At 35.7% G+C, this 14,962-nt stretch overlaps 2 protein-coding genes across 9 annotated transcripts in view; one reads left to right on the top strand and one right to left on the bottom strand.

The window, feature by feature from the left end:
• LOC113685064 (methionyl-tRNA formyltransferase, mitochondrial) overlaps positions 1–456 on the bottom strand; it is an 11,138-nt gene extending 10,682 nt beyond the window's left edge. The window contains exon 1 of one of the 4 annotated variants that reach the window (XM_027202522.2): positions 101–456. In XM_027202522.2, coding sequence (XP_027058323.2) covers positions 101–237 — 137 coding nt within the window. In that variant the 5' untranslated portion in view covers positions 238–456. The remainder of the gene's footprint in view (positions 1–100) is intronic. The other 3 variants (XM_089194581.1, XM_089194571.1, XM_027202523.2) reach the window with 3 other exon arrangements.
• On the top strand, positions 343–13,866 carry LOC113685063 (phosphatidylinositol 4-phosphate 5-kinase type-1 alpha). 5 transcript variants are annotated; one of them, XM_027202520.2, is made up of 21 exons: positions 343–621; positions 835–911; positions 2,524–2,637; positions 2,908–2,958; positions 3,051–3,130; positions 3,355–3,429; positions 3,637–3,679; positions 5,639–5,791; positions 6,357–6,416; positions 6,504–6,587; positions 6,845–6,937; positions 7,234–7,296; positions 7,607–7,838; positions 8,123–8,228; positions 8,355–8,438; positions 8,533–8,581; positions 8,670–8,754; positions 8,954–9,205; positions 9,715–9,788; positions 12,227–12,261; positions 12,664–13,866. In XM_027202520.2, the coding sequence occupies exons 1-20, from the start codon at positions 588–590 to the stop codon at positions 12,242–12,244; spliced, it is 1,827 nt and encodes a 608-aa protein (XP_027058321.1). In that variant the 5' UTR covers positions 343–587; the 3' UTR covers positions 12,245–12,261; positions 12,664–13,866. The 5 variants fall into 5 exon arrangements, with proteins under 5 accessions (XP_027058321.1, XP_089050629.1, XP_027058319.1 ...); XM_089194503.1 differs by having other exon boundaries at positions 9,715–9,961; XM_027202518.2 differs by lacking the exon at positions 12,227–12,261.
• The last annotated feature ends 1,096 nt before the right edge of the window (positions 13,867–14,962 follow it).

The raw sequence follows: 14,962 nt of genomic DNA, 5'->3' as shown, positions 1-14,962 counted from the left end.
ATAAGGCGCACTTTAGCGTGGCGCAGATGTCTACAAATGTTTCTTGCCTGCCACCGAAAAGTGTGTATTTTCGCACGTGTCACAAACAGTTCTCACGAACCTCTGATTTTCATGCAAAGCCTTCAGTGAGTGGACAGCGAACCGATCTGTTCCGAAAAATAATATTTTCCAGGGAGGTTTGCAGGATCCATGTGAAAGTGACAAGGCCCTAAAGAAATTCCTCATATTAGTCTGCATTCAGCCCGCCATGATTTCCTAACAATCGGAAATCATCGCTCATGTCGAACTTTCGCGATTTTTGAGCCGACAAGTTATTGACAGGTCTCGAGTGTTTTTACCCATCAGGCCTTACTGGCGAGAATACAAAGATGCTGTTTTGCTTTGAGGTGGTGAACGGTATTTCTTCGTAAATTATGTTATTTATCTCCTGATCTCACCTCCTCTTGAAATATTACTAGAGGACACTTTAAGAGTATCCAAAGTATTTGAAATTTAATCGTAAAACTTGTGACATGCATGTCGTTGAGCACGGGAAGTAATTGTTTCCCGGCAGTGTTTTGCTTTTTATGTGACAAAGGTTAAAGCGTATGGCGACTGGGCTGAGCCTGAATTTGGAACCAGGTAAGATCATGCAGAGGACATCATTTATTTATTCGTAGTTCTTGCTTCTCTTTGGCTTGTAAGATTTGTGTTTAAAAACAACCCGGTATGATCTTTGAGAGCGGCGTGCTATTTGCAAAATATATCTGTTTGAGTAGGTCGCTGCTTATTGCTCAAGTTATGTCTATCTTCCCTGAATATTGACTTGGCTAAAAATATTTTTTCATTTTCAAGCGAAAGGGACAAACTCATATAAAGTAACGCTGGCGAACTCATCAGTTAAGCCGAAGACCAAACCAGCACCTTTGGAGGTAAACTGAAACACTTTTGCGGAAAATTAGACGTTTTACGCTCAGCTCTTACGATATAAGCTTGTGGGTGCTCTTGTCGTAATTCCGGGAATGGCATCTGAGACTAAAACGAAATTTTACAAAAATTCATTGGTAGCAATAGCTATCGCTAAGACCTATTTAAAATGCTGGTTACTAGTGATGAACACTGCTTTGTCTAAAGCGTTTAACTTCAAATGTACAGCGCTTTATTCCAACTTCAACTGAGTTTGTAGCAATCTTTATGAAGTGCTCATTCAATCCTTCAATCCCTTTTTTTAAAAGATAATTTGTCATCATTTTTTCAATTTTTTGAAGAATTTTCAACAGCCTTTTAAGTGACTGAAGAAAAATTTTTTCCAATTTAATTTGATTCCACTCTAAAATTTTCAGCTCAATGGGTTGTTCCTATTCCTTTCCACTTACCCTACCCCCTTAGGGGTAAGAGATTAATGAAGCCTGTCAACAAGGATGTTACATTAGGAAATTAAGGCTGACATAGAAATATTTCACCTGCTTGGCCAGCAGTCAGCTGACCAAACATAGTTTTTTTCCAACTAGTTCAAAGTCTCAATGCCTTTGAATTTCATTTGAAAGTACATCATTCAGTAACAGAAAGAAGTTGAAAATTTCACCTAACCATTAGAGCAGCAGCACAGTTTACTTCAAGGGAAGTAGTGTTTTCAGAGTGATTGTTGGGTCTCTCTGTCTCACTGAGAACTCTTCAGTCTACCATGTCATTTGTCCAGCAATATAACCATGTGATCTGCCAACATCCCAATGGTTATTACAGAAAGTGGGGTCTGTTGTTAAAAGTGCTTTGACATTCAGCATATTATTACTCTAACTTAATTTTACTGAGTTTGTTATCATTATTGTTGGTATAATTTTATCATCATTTGTTTTTATTATTTACTTAGTGTTCACACCAAAAGGTGATAGCTAAAATCATTACCCCTTCGAACATCAAGCTTTAGTTTGTACTAAAAGAGTAAATAGTGTTAAAGGTGGGCTCTGATTGGTTACTCAAACTCTAATTCATCCTCTGCTATTCACCTCCAAGCTACTTACATGGGATTTTCACCCAAAAAATTTGTAATCATTGTAGGTATGAATGAGTTGAAATCATATTTTTGTGCTATATTATCTCATTAAAACTTGTGTCAGTGGATAGAGATGTGTATTAACCTTTCTGCTTTGTGGCTCAGTAAATATCCATCACAAGCCACCTCCATTTTGGTGAATGGTTGTTTAATAGCATGAAGAATGCTACTTAGCTCATTAGCCCTCATGCAAGAAGTTAACAATGATTGCAACATACTTGGAGTATCATACCAGCTTTTGGCTCAGTGTAAATATAATTTCAATATCTAGACAACATCTATGTTTAAGCTAGATAAATGGATATCTCAGTTTTGTAACATTTTTTCTTGGCCTCATTCCTAACAAACTGGCATGGAAATGTTTGAGGTATTAATTTGAATTTATACCAAAAGGATAGTGAAAAACATGATTTGAACAGTTCCTAAAAGAAATGTCTTTTAAAGATGGAGCTGATTAATGCATTTTTGTATCCGTGCCTTGACATTTTCAGATGTCTCGAACACAGTCCTTCACATCGACTGACAAAGAAAAGAATCCTCCCACCCCACGTTCCAAGATTGGACATCGCAGGGTGGATGAAACAGGAGAAACCACATACAAAAAGGTAAGTGAGAAAACATTAATTCTTGGGTCTGAAAGCTTTTAATCAAGGACATGAAAAATTAATCTTAGTTAAGGTTTCAATAAGTGCAGAAAAAGTGGTATACATGCTGATGCATTTGTACTTTCTTGCATGAATTATATGTACCACTTCAAAAAATATTAAGTCATTACAATTTATTTGATGATCTCTCTGAAATAGGAATTATTGTTCAAAATAAATGAAACTTGTCTTAAAAATTTTACTAACCCATGTTTTTGAACTACATATTAGACTCCCTCATCAGCGCTTATGGCAGCCATTCAACTTGGGATTGGATTCACTGTGAGTTCCTTGTCAAACATTCTTGTGTATAACAGCTGTCAATGGCACACCTTCTGTGTTTTAAGATTCTGAACAGTGTATATGTCTTTCAGGTTGGAAGACTATCAGCTAAACCAGAGCGAGATGTGTTGATGCAAGATTTTGCAGAAGTAGAAACTGTTATATTTCCAAGGTAGATTCCCCTGATTGATAGACATAGGAAACCTATACTAGAACTAAATTTATGCATTGGGACTTTCTAAAGGGATTTTGATGGCACATAGCAGTCATTTCATAAATGTGTGTAGGGTTTTGGCCTAGTGTTTAGTAACATGTTAGTTTATCAGGTTTGTTTACCTAAGCACTACTGGGAATTTACTCTATGAAGTAATGGTTTTTTTTTGTTTTTTTTTACAGTGAAGGATCAAGAGAGACCCCATCCCATCGGTTTAGTGATTTTAAATTCAAATCATACTCTCCAGTTGCTTTTAGGTATGTTTATGCTCTTTGCACTCATTTGATATAAAAGGTCTCAGGTTATTGTTTTGAGATGTTACTAATGTACAGTGTATGAAAATTCAAATAAAACTATTTTGGTGATAAAGCTTTGAAAAGAATAATTGTACTGAGACTGCTGTAGATTCAAAAAAATATTCCCAGATTGCTTAAATATTGCATTCTTTCATATTTATTCCATAGATATTTTCGGGATTTGTTTTTGATGAACCCTGCTGAATTTATGGTAAGAGGAAGAGCCTTTTTGGCTCCTTCAAATGATTCTTATTTTTCTTAGAAAAGTAACATCACATATACTTATATAAGGAAATTATCTTGTATATAACTACTGGTTCTTAAATATTGAGACTACTGAGCTTCTGCATAGATACACTGTACTTGAGCATAGCCCCAAAAAGTCCTTTTTTTAAGTTTCATTTAACCATTATCTGTACATTTTTCTCAATACTCTTTTCTTTGATTTGAATATGGTGAACAACACAACCTCAAAAAGCCAAGGTTGGCTTAGTTTGTTAAGCATCCTGCACAAGGAAAAGTTAAAGAAACTTATAAATCCTACAACCTGATCTTAACAAGTGGAGTTAGAATTTTAATCATATACCTCTTACAGTTCAGATGATCCTAACATTTTTTTTCTAGTAAGGCAGTCTTAGTCATTAAAATCAGAGATCACCTTCTAAAGAAGAATTTGGACAGGGCACTGCATAATACAACATAAGACAATGTGACATCCTGTAAATCCTTTAAATTAGCATTGCCCTTGACTAAGTACCACTGGCCAAAATTCAAAGTATTTGTTCCCTTCCTTCCCCCTACTTTGTTTCAACAGATCAGTGACAATGTTCACCAAAATTGTTACATACATAGCTGCAGTATACAATTGTTTCACTGATACTGTAGTTTTATTGTTATTTTTATCATTGTTATTATTATTATTACTATTATCATCATTAGTGAAATCCTTAGCCTTAGAAAATAATGAACTGTTCAATACCAACATACCAACTGATCCCTAAGTAAAATCTGTAGAACGGGCCTTGTATTTATATGCACAATTTTTTTGTTGATGTTTGCATGTAGATGTTATTTAATTATCAAAACAATCATTACTGGTCAAAATTTGAGAAAAATAAAATCAGGACCTCCTTTTGACTTGGCCTTTTTTGAATATATTAAATTAAAACTTTTTTTTTTAACTTGACTTACCTTTGCAACCAGAATTATTACAGCCTGAAACATTACACTAATTATGGTTTAATATGTTATTTTCATTCCTCATGATCTGTTATTGTATATTTTTGAATATCCAAGTCATTCATGTTTTTTATTAAAAAGAAAAATAAAAAAATTATTTTTTTACTTAAGATCTTGTCTAGAAAGCAAAGTTTTTTTTAAAAAAATCTGACCAATTGACATGATGAGTCTTTACAGTGTTGTTGTCACACAATAAATCTCATTCGCATCTGAAGCTTCTATAGTCACTGGTGATGTTTGCCTTGCTTTATTCACCATGAGATCCATAGAAACTTTGTAGGAAGAAAACAAAATTGTTTTTCTACTGAATATCTTTTACTTTTCTATATCTCTCTTCTGATAAGCTGTATTGGATTGAAGACAAACTCGCCGACATCTGTACTTGATTTTATACGTCGGCGAGTTGGCATTGGCAAGTTGAACCATCAACAACTTGATGGCAATTCTTCCAGCTTGTTTCTTGCAGTACTTCTAACCACAACCCTTTAACTCCCTAAAGTTATCAATATGAAAACTTCTCCCTATAATATCCTTACATTATCCAGCAAACAGGTAATGAGAATATTCAAAGTTATCAGGTGGAAGTTGTTATCTTGATCTTACAAAAAATTCTCATAACTAATTCACAAGGATATGTGTAGCAGCTCAAGGGGAGAATCAGCAATCAGATCTTGGGAGTTGAAGGGTCAAATTTATATGTACGGTGTAACCTTTTTCCACCCATGGCAATATTGCTAATAACTTTCTGCACTTGTATTTTCTCAATCATATAGAAAAGACAGTTTTTAGCTGCATTGTCTTATTTTGCATTGGGATTGGCATTTATTTTCCTTTGTGAGTTTGTAAAAGTTTAACTGTTGAGCAAGAAATCCCTCTAATGGCTATTGTTACTGAAAATCTGTGTTGACTCCTGAATTTTTCTCCTCTCTAGATGGCTCTATGTAATGAACCATTGGTGGAGCTTACTAATTCAGGAGCTAGTGGTTCCCTGTTTTATGTTACAAATGATGACGAATTTATTGTGAAAACTGTTCAACACAAGGAGGCAGAATTTCTTCAGAAATTGTTGCCTGGATATTATTTAGTGAGTGGTTCCTACAGCATGTAGGAAACCAATGCATGAACACTTGCTAACACATTTAGATAGAGTAATTGCATTCATAACAACAAGGATCACACCTTTTTAAGTGGTTTCCTTTGTGAAAAAATAAAAAAGGTTGACAAACACCAATCACATAAATTAGTATCATGTCTTCATGTGATGTTTGCTAAATACATGCTTTGTTGGAGAGGTGCAATGGTGATTCTTAACTGAAATCACATGGAAAGAGTAATGCTGTTGATTATAATTATCTACACATTTTGGTTAGGAAATATTCTGTGTGATGTTCATTATATCAGAATCAAAGAAGCACTAGTGCTTGCATGGCTACAGGCACTTGAGACTCAAGTAATTCCCACCAGTGACCAGGGAAGAGAGGGTGGGGGCACAGAAAACTTTTCCACACTTAGATGTTATAACTTTGTGTGCATGAATGATGTCACTCATATTGGTATCATTGTTTCACTGTTGCACTGTCTTTTGTATGCATCCTAATACTCAGTAAGTGAAATTCATTGGTTGACTAATTTTTTTATGTTCCTCATAGAATTTAAATCAGAACAAAAGAACATTGTTGCCAAAGTTTTTTGGCTTATACTGTTATCAGGTAACATAAAAGCTTTGTTCAGAACTTTTGTTTCAATTTCACAAATGATATGACTGTTACTAACTGTTACTGTTGTTTTCATTGTAGTGTGGGGGAAAGAATATCAGATTAGTAATAATGAACAACCTCCTACCTCGAGGATACAAAATACATTTTAAATATGACCTTAAGGTAAATATATAAACTGGACATGTTGATTCCCTCTGCAATAGCACTGGTTTGTAACTCAAGTTGACATCTATAAGCAAAAGTGACCACCAGTTATTAGTATAATAGTCAGTAACAAACATTTCTTTGCCATAAACTTTAACTGGTACCTACATGTATCAATAGAAAGCCCTTGTATTTATTCCATAGTGGTGTATGTACAATTTTCAAGATATGCCATCCATCCTTTCAACTAATTCACATGTACATTGTTTTAATAGGGCTCAACATACAAAAGAAAAGCATCAAAGGCAGAAAGAGCCAAAGAAACACCTACACTTAAAGACTTGGATTTTTTGAATGATCACCCAGAGGTAACTGCTCTTTTTGACAAAACTCACTTTCAGTCCACTGATTATTCTTATTGATATTATTATTATTATTATTATTATTATTATTATTATTAAATTATTATTATCATTATCGCTGTTATAGCTATCCTCCTTTTTATTCATAATGTTATTATTGTTTTATTATTGGTGGTATTATTATTATTATTATGATCATCATAATCATCACAACCGTTAATGGACTAAATGCACGAATTCCTTAATTGTGCATAATAAAGATTGTTATTTGACCTTCCTCAAACTTATTGCTTTGTTTCTAGGGCCTTTTTCTTGAACCAGAAACTTACAATGCAGTAATGAGGACAATCCAACGAGATTGTAGAGTAAGTTATCAATTCCTTTTAATTAGTTCCTTTGCCACTTTTTCCCTAATTATATCATCGTAATCACAAATTCAGCTCATTTTTTTTTTTCACAAATGTGATGTAGTAGTTGAGTATATATGCTACCTTATAGCGTTGTAATGTACTTGTTCGTGTCTTCATACTGGTATTTAATGGTCTATAGCATACATTGAGATTGACAGACAGGTCAGAACAACTGATAATTTTATTCAATTATTAAAAGCCAATGGAGTACCAGTGTTCATGCTTTGACTGCTGACCAATCGATGTTATTTATTGTTTTGTGCAGGTATTACAAAGCTTCAAAATCATGGATTACAGTCTCCTTCTTGCCATTCATAAAGTAGAAGAGACTAGTACGAATGTTGTAGCGAGATATAAAAGATCGAACAGTGAACCTGCGACTGATAAACCAACAACCAGAGTAGAGACTCCATCAGGTCATCTATCTTCCCCGACTGATGATACAACCCTCATGACATCTGGCAATGGACAGTGGGAAACAAGAGCACGTAGTCCTGGTAAATATTCCATGTACTGTCGATGCATGGTGTGTTTTCATCAGTCTCTCTCTAGACTGTACACTAAATTAGCTAATCAGTATGTACATGTATTATTTAGACGGTAATTTGGACTTGTCGTTAATGTCAAACATTTATTAGATGTACTTGTAACAGTTCATTATCACTTAGATGTACACCGTAAAATCATCTTAATTCAGGTACTGTGCTCGTAGTAAAGCACTGAAAATATTTGTTTTTGGAAAAAAAGAAGTGATAAAAATGAAGCTTGCTTCTCTTTTCAGAGAGCAGCAGCACATCTCTGTCACGTACTCGAAGTTTAAAAGGAAGAGAAGGCTTCAGTTCAGCTTGGGAAGCAATCACTGTAGGAAATGAAACAGAAGAGAGACCGTGAGTACTTAGAATCGTCCACCCTCTTAACACCGGATACAGATTATGACAACTGCAGTACTATTCCGGATGGGACTTGAGTGACGAAGGTAACTCACTTTTAATTCTATTGTGCTTGTGTTTCAGGGTTGGTGGTATTCCAGCTCGTAACGCCAAGGGAGAACGTTTGGTTCTATTTCTTGGAATCATAGATATCCTACAAAGTTACAGGTAAGTTACTAAAAGACCCCACTTTTCAGGTTATACCTGATGCTTTTAAAATTTTACGGTACGAAATTAAATCTATGCTCTTCTTTGCCAACAGAATAGTAAAGAAACTAGAACACGGTTGGAAGGCTCTTCTTCATGATGGGGTAAGTTTTCCTGGCTTTTGCCTAACAGGTTTTGTCAATTGTAAATGATAATAAATCATAATAGCTGAGCGTATTTTTGTCTTTGCAGGACACAGTGTCAGTCCACAGACCATCATTTTACTGCACAAGATTCCAAGAATTTATGTCCAACTTCGTGTTCAAGAAATCAGCAGGTACAGTGTACACCTAAGTGTGGTAGGACGTGTGCTTTTTTAGAGAATGTATCCTTGCACAGCCTGCAGGTTAAGTCCTCGGCAGTAATTCTCGAAATTTTGCGTACTCTGGCTTTTACAGACGATCCCACAGCATCTTAAATGTGCTGTCTGTTAATATTTCTTGTGTTTTAACGTGAATCATCTTATTAACTTGCAGCTAAAGCGTCTCCACGGAAGCGTACCGCGGGAGGGTCCATCCATCGTGTTCGTTCCGTGTCAGAGAACGATCGAACCAACCGAGAAAGAACGTTGACTAATGATAGTAGCACATCCGATAAGGGAAGATCAAGATCATTTACAGAAGCTGATAAACCTGTTGAGAAAACAAGTCTGAAAAAAACACCTAGTAGCGGAAATGGCGGCCAAACGGCCGACGAAAGTGCTACAGATAAAAAAGTAATCGTTGTTGGTAAGTTTTGGAAACACTCAAGTTTCTTATATTCAGAGATAAGCTATCATTGCGTAAGCTATGATTATTAATCGGAGGGTATAGAGAGAGTTTAAAAAACAGATAATGTTTCAAAGGGAACTCCTTCATCGAGGTATCTGTACTCTCTTACTCAGAAAACCACGAAAAAACCGAATATTCGGGAAACATTTTTTTTTGTTTCGTCAATTATGCCGGAGACGAGGACACACGAGCAAAACACGATCTTATAACCGTTGACTCTTCCATTTTAATTCTGTTTAGTGTGCAGGTATGTGTGTGTGTGTGTGTGTGTGTGTGTGTGTGTGTGTGTGTGTGTGTGTGTCAGTCAAAGGGGGAGGGGTAGAATAAGCCTGCTGTATATGAAGGCTAAGGATCGTTGTTGTGCTAAACCGAAAGGGAATATTTTTACCTGCAATGCTAACATGTCTTCCTTTTAACAACAAAAATTTCATGATAAGCTTCTGAACTGAATTGGCTCTATTTGTTAGATCCTAAAGACGTCTTTCTAGAAGCAGAGGGACCGACTCACTCGGCTCAGGCCTCGACGGCCAGTCAAGAGACTGTAAGTAACCAACACAGTCCACACACCAGTGATACCGCTGAACAGCCAACATCGACAGCACCTAGTGAAAAACATGAAACAGCGAGTGATACCAAAGTGGAAGAAAATCGAGTCGAAGATAATTCAAAAATTTTACTTACCGAAAACAATGTGGACGACACAATAAATGAAACGTAGGCAAATCTTTCATTGAAATAAATGAAATATAATGATAGATTTCCGGGAGAAAAACTTTCTTACTTGACTTTTCTATTAATGAATTTGATGAATTGTGCTTAAACGTTGTATCAATTTGCAAATATTATTACGATGTATTTTTGGAACGCCAAATCCGCGGAATGTATTTTAGCAGAAAGTTAGAGCTAAATAATATGACGATATGCAATGTAACAAAACAAAAAAATAAACAGTGACTATGCAGGAACTGTTGCTAAAAGAAAGACAACACCTGAAGAATGGTTAGACTTCAGCTAATTAAGCTGGGTAGGTTTAGGAATTGTCGTTAACATTGAGGTTTTGTGAAAGATGATGTTAAAGTTATTTCACTGAACGTGTGGGGTGTTGTGGGTCATCGTTCGTTCTTCGTCACGGCTGATAGAAGCTGTAGACTTTCGATAGATATCTTGATGTTACAGTTGATGAAGAAATTACTAGGAAAAAGAGAGAGGCAACAGGGTGCTGAAAGAAATGTCGGCAATAAAAAATAAAGGAATAGAACCGTAGAAAAAAACAGCTAGGGAAAAAACCTTGGCATTGATTGTTATTTTAAGAACGTATAATTAACAGACTTCCTCTGGTACCCCGTTGGGTAATAGATTGACATACTGCCAATTGTTAAAGCCATCCAAACTGTCTTCTAAATAGCATGAAAATAAGATTAATCAGTTTAGCCTTTAAATTTTTGAGAGTAACTGACGCTAAAGATCTAAAACTTTTAAATCGTCGAGTTTGGCGCAAACATGAACTTAAAAATCAGAATTCTTTGCGGAATACGAAGATGTTATTTGAGATTTAGTTCATTTGAGTAGAACCGATTGGTGTCTGTTGTAAGCTGGCTGGTCCGTTGGTATCGGTATAATCCAGCAAGCCACTAGTTTTGTCTAAAACAAAGCTGTAAGTCTCCTTTGAATCTTTTCGTAGCTTGAACTTCTTATCAATAGTTGTAAAGTTCTATGAACCTGAAACTTCTAACTGCACGAACACAATGCTTTATGGCTCGTGTACATTGTCTTTTTAACAACTTCCCGGCTCTGATGTAACCGTTTTATTTGCTCTTTTTTAAATTTTGAACGTTTTGTTTAATATTTAAAATATCTAACACTCCCTAAATCTTCTATATCACTAAACTTGTTTGTAGAAGCTTAGAGATATTGGTCCATAACTCCTGAGAGACGAATCCTTTCGGTTTGTCCGCGAGTCTCTCGGATACGAATCGGGTCCTCTTGTCTCCCATATAGGTCGACTAATCTAACGACTTTTGACGATTTTAATGTTTCTCTCTGTTGTAGTCTTTTTGCTGTTTTGTTTTATTTTTTGGTTTGTTAACCCTTTAACTCCCAAATCAAATGTGTCATTCTCCTTACTGTCAATCATATAATTTTTATAATATTAGTTCGGAGAATTTAGGATTGGATCAACTAATTATCCCCAAATTGATATTTTCTTTATTCTCATCACTTATCTAGTTGATCTTGTATTGATATTGTAAGGAGATATTCTGTTCTGGTCTCTCATGGGAGTTAAAGGGTCAAAGGGGAACAAGGAATTGTTTTCCTTGGAAAAATAATTGGGTTTTCTTTTTCAAGGAAGTCCTCTCGGTCTCAGCTACACTCAATTTTCGCAAATTTACGGGAAGGAGTATGGAAAGGGGAAAGAATTAGAAAAATCACATCTCTCGACTCTGTGTGTTGTAGAATAAAAAAGCATTAGAATATAATTGGCATTGGAATAATGTGAAATTGTCATTCTAGTATCTTGTGTGTCTTCAATCTTACAATGTGTTCCTCATGCCACCTCATTCAAACATGTTCAGCGTCATTGCATAGACAATTAAATGGCGCTCTTTATCCGGCATACGAAACTGAGGCATCTGTCAAATTGAGGTAGATGTCGGGTTAGTCGTTGCAACCCTACGCTCTCAAACCGAGAAGATGATGGGCAGCCCCTAAAGGAAGCATTCGTATCAACCCAACCAAAGCTGCCTTTTTGACTGATATTTTCCAACTTAGGCAATATTGATTAACTTGCCAATTTACAGAAAGCAAATTTTAGGGTTAGTATTATTTGGCGACAGACTCAACCTACACCAACCGACCCATGAACAATTCTTTAAAGTGCAGGCCAACAAAGTAACGTGGCGGTTGGAATGTGCTCGGAATGTTAATATTTGTTTATTTGTTTGTGCATGTTTTAACCAGTTTTACGTATACTTTGTTTAGAAAGCGATGAACCACTAATTACTTAACTGCCAAAGGTTTGTTTAGTAATGAACCCATTTTTTGTTATGTTGTTTGTTTATTTTTGCTGATTCTTTTCTTTCTTTATTATTCATGCTATTTTTTGTTTTCTTAGGGTTAAGCACTTATTTTGTTTTGCTTAGCAGCTTTCTATTCCGTTTAGTTTAGTTTATTTTGTGCTCCCTTGAGAAAAAATTATGTTTTATCGATCCCATTCCCGAACTCAGTATTACAACACTAGAAATTACCTTCCTACAAATAGTTCTTTGTAAGCTAAGTAGGGTTGAGAAGTTCAAAATGACTCTATGTAGGGCCATGATACCGATCCCTCGTGTTCAGTGTGTGTGGTTGGCCGATTTTGTTCAGTTTTAGAACCCAGTTAGGCCACTGCTTAAATGGTGAATGGCTGTTATTTCCAGGGAAGCGCTGCAGCTCACAGCTGTCTTCGCCGGCAAGTCAGCTTCCAACTACCTGAAGAAGGAGACGTTATAGAAGAGAAATGACTTGGGCTCTCATAATCAGAGCACGGACCATCTTGGCGGCGCTCCACCAGAACCGACCGGGTTGTGACACGTGATTAAGACTTCTTCGATTACTTAAGACTTTTCGTTGTTTCACAAGAACCTCATTTTTTAAACTGACCAAATTAAAACTTAAGTCTTTGTATATGCTTAACAAAAGATGCAGTGTTCTTAAACCAAACTTAGGCAACATATGTAGTTATGATTTCTTCAGTAACATGACACATTTCTTACATGATGTAAGGTGGCTTGAACCTATTTAATGTTAGTTTGATTGATTTCCGGTTGTATTCAGGGGATTTTATGCTCTAGGTACAGTTGATCAAAAAAGTTGAATGTGTCAGAAAGTGGTCAAAACTGGCACGGATTACTGATGCTTCAAGCTGTACTTTATTAAATAGTTAAAATATGGAGCAGTATTGACGTTTGCCTATTGGCCTTGGTTGCTAATCTGTAACGTTACGGCGATGGGTGTGTATTAGCGGGTTGAAGGCGGATTAAGAAAAAAAGGAATGGAGCAGTATTAACGTTTGTTTTAAATTGTACCAAACTCAGAGAGCTAGCAGGTTAAATTTCTCTTTGCCGTAAAGTTTGTTCTATTCTAATTCCAAATGAGATGCACTAGATCAACGATTTAGTTCCCATTATTAAAGATAACGTCTAAAAATAGCAGATTGTAAGGATTCATATTAATTTGGTCCAAAGTAAGTCATGGAATAATCTCGCAGAAGCTTGTATCTCTCCGTATGAGGATACAGTAGATTATTATTATCACTATTATTATTATTGTTATTGTTATCGTTATTATTTTTACTAACCTTACGGTAAGAAGCCCTCTCATTAGCTAGCTACCACATTTAACAGTATGTTCACTTTGGCCGGATACAGAACTAAATTTTCATTGATTGTTTTGAAGTCTAGTAGAGCTTGGGAAGTAGGGACCAGGTCAGAATTAATTAACATTCCTCTAGACTTACAGAATATTTTTTATACTTTTAACACTGAAGTGGTGAAGTAGACGTCGTAAATTTGTAAAAATTTTACGATTGTATTCCCATGGCAGAAATATATGAGAATAAAGATAAATTACTGATATTAAAATGATTTCCATGGCCTTCAATTAATGTTCAACATATTTTTAGTCGTAATAATCATCTCGATACGATAAATAATGGTAATTGAACTGAGTGGAGTGCAATTTGGGCTGAAATCATACGTGTGATTTCAAAATCGAACGAGCGCACAGCGTGAGTTCGATTTGAAATCACAAGTATGATTTCAGACCAAAATTGTACGACACGAGGTTCAATTACCAGTTTATTACATCCATTTTGAAATCGCCCAAATACAGGACTCGGTCAGTTCAAATATGTTATTGATGCAGAACTGAACTAGTTTGAAATTAAATTCGTCCATTTCTTTAGGGGGGAAAATCAAGAGTTTTGGAAACAAAGGTTGCAAAATTTGTCACATGTTACTCTTTGTCTTTCATTTTCCTGCAATTACATCGGTTACTTTAAAGAATCCTTGAAATCTGATTGGTTGTTTTGTTTTCAGTGTAGCCTCCTCATTGGCTGGAAAAATGATGCGATTTAAAGCAAAAAATGGTGCGATTCTTGAATAAATCGCACCAATGAGAGCCAATCAGATTACAGGGACCACCAGTGATTTCAAATTGGGTGTAATAAATGGTGATATCGCTTCGGCTATACATTCACCGCCGTGCGACACTACGAAATCGACGCATTTCGCCATCACGTTAACGGCCAATACACTGACGTACAGTTTACCAGAGAGGGATTCACTTGAGGGTTTCCATGGAATTAACCGTTAGGAGTAAGAATTTTTAAATTTCAACCGTCGTGATTAAAAGAAAAGTTTTAAAAAATGACGTAACAATGGAAAATGGTGGTCGAATTGTTAAAAGCATAAGTTGACAATAGAATTGATCTATTTTACATTGTCAGAATGCTATCCGAAAAAGAGACTCGATGTATATACAGGGTAATCTGGTATTATCAACTGAGTTGATTGAGTTAATCGGCCACTGTAAGGAGTTTCAAAGCTGACGTTTGGAGCGTTAGCCCTTCGTTAGAACAAATTACGAGGAGCTAACGCTCGAAACGACAGCTTTTAAACTCTTTACGGCTAATTTAGGTAATCAACTCATTTGATAATGCCAATTACCCTACTATAC

The sequence above is a fragment of the Pocillopora damicornis genome, chromosome 2 (genome assembly GCF_964200805.1).
Source record: "Pocillopora damicornis chromosome 2, jaPocDami1.2, whole genome shotgun sequence".
Classification (NCBI taxonomy): Eukaryota; Metazoa; Cnidaria; class Anthozoa; order Scleractinia; family Pocilloporidae; genus Pocillopora; species Pocillopora damicornis.
The sequence above is the reverse complement of the archived record's forward strand: the minus strand, read 5'-3'. Positions and strand labels throughout refer to the sequence as shown.